At 42.4% G+C, this 1,467-nt stretch overlaps 1 protein-coding gene across 1 annotated transcript in view; it reads left to right on the top strand.

The window, feature by feature from the left end:
• Positions 1-217: 217 nt before the first annotated feature.
• The window catches only part of LOC119347287 (aminopeptidase M1-C-like), a 3,547-nt gene continuing 2,297 nt past the window's right edge, over positions 218-1,467 (top strand). The window contains exon 1 of the mRNA XM_037616126.1: positions 218-349. Within this exon, the coding sequence (XP_037472023.1) occupies positions 260-349 (90 nt within the window). The 5' untranslated portion in view covers positions 218-259. The remainder of the gene's footprint in view (positions 350-1,467) is intronic.

Here is a 1,467-nt window from a genome sequence, read left to right as displayed (position 1 = left end):
ATGAGAGGCCAAAAAAAATAGTGGGAGGCTCCTATTTAGATATAGAAAGACTATACGTAGTGTTTATTGTACTGTCTGGCACTATCATAAATTGAGCTGAGGTGTCCTTTGTCTTACTCTACGCTCCCAGCTAGGACCTCGACTCGGTCAATCTCGCGGCGCTATTTATATGCCAGCTCGCCGGTGCTGCACCACAGTGACCTATAGGCTATCATTGCGCAACAAAAAGCCAGCGTGTGTATCTGAGCGTAATCCTTCCATGGCACCAGTGGCCGGAGGTGCGGCGACGGCGATGCTGCAACTTCTCCTCGTCACTCACCTCATCGTTGCCACCTGCAGCAGCCAACAGGTCCAATTAGTATTCCACAAACAAGTCAATAATAATATGTATTTGAATCTGCCTTATAGTACTCCCTCTGTTTCTAAATATAAGTTTTTTTTAAAGATTTCACCATAGATTACATATGGAGCAAAATGAATGAACCTATTCTTTAAAATATGTCTATATACATCCGGATATAATCTCTATAATGGAATCGTTAAAAAGGCTTATACTTAGGAACAGAGGGAGTATATCATATTTATCCCACATTCTCTTCAATTTTATGTCCATATACTAGTTGCTCTGATGACATTGTCGTTGAGTAGAATTTGTATGTGGCATCTGAGGTCCTCTTAGTTGTGGATAGAGCTCGGGAGTTGGGATGCATGGTTGGATAGGAGGAAACAGGTTGGGAGAGTGAGCACGTCCCTTTTTTTGTTTTTCTTGGGAGAGTGAGACTGTCGTTGGGCTGCTTGGTCATCTAGACTCTAATATTTGATTTTTCCACTTCCTCATAAGATTGAATATTATCTCTGATTCGTGAACCGCAAAGTTGATTCGAGGATCATGTTAATCATGCATGAATTTTGAATCGCAAACCCAGTGAATCTAGAAGGTGTTAATCATGTTATTTATGCAATGAACTGCCTATAGTACATGATCGCGATGGAAGAAAGAAATGACCTTATTCTATCTCGTTCCCACCCCTCTCCCATCATGAGAGTCTTCACAAGTTTCTTGCCTCCTCCAACGGCCTCGCTGGCCGGAGCGGGTATGGGAGAGGATGCCGCTCCGCTGGATCTAGTGCGAGCGCTGAAAATGGTCCGTAATTACGATAAGGTGTTGACTAATTATAGAATTTTGAATTTTTGCACCCTCCATAACCACGAAAACCTGACGAGAGAGACCCCCCATAGGGAAGAAATCAACGGAGCAAGAACATGAAGGAGGCCTACCCCCATGCTTTCGATGGCGCGATTGCACTACATCGAGCACCGCCATTTTCTGGTACCGCCCTCATCCATTCTTATCCCAATTGTAAACCTAGGGCATATCATTTAATCATGAAATTAATCATTTTTTAGCTACGGAAATATATGCGTATTATATCTTCTAATGAATAAAATTAACCATTTCAAGATACG

Source organism: Triticum dicoccoides, unplaced genomic scaffold (genome assembly GCF_002162155.2).
Source record: "Triticum dicoccoides isolate Atlit2015 ecotype Zavitan unplaced genomic scaffold, WEW_v2.0 scaffold62920, whole genome shotgun sequence".
In the NCBI taxonomy this organism is placed as follows: domain Eukaryota; kingdom Viridiplantae; phylum Streptophyta; class Magnoliopsida; order Poales; family Poaceae; genus Triticum; species Triticum dicoccoides.
This window is presented reverse-complemented; position numbering and strand designations above follow the sequence as displayed.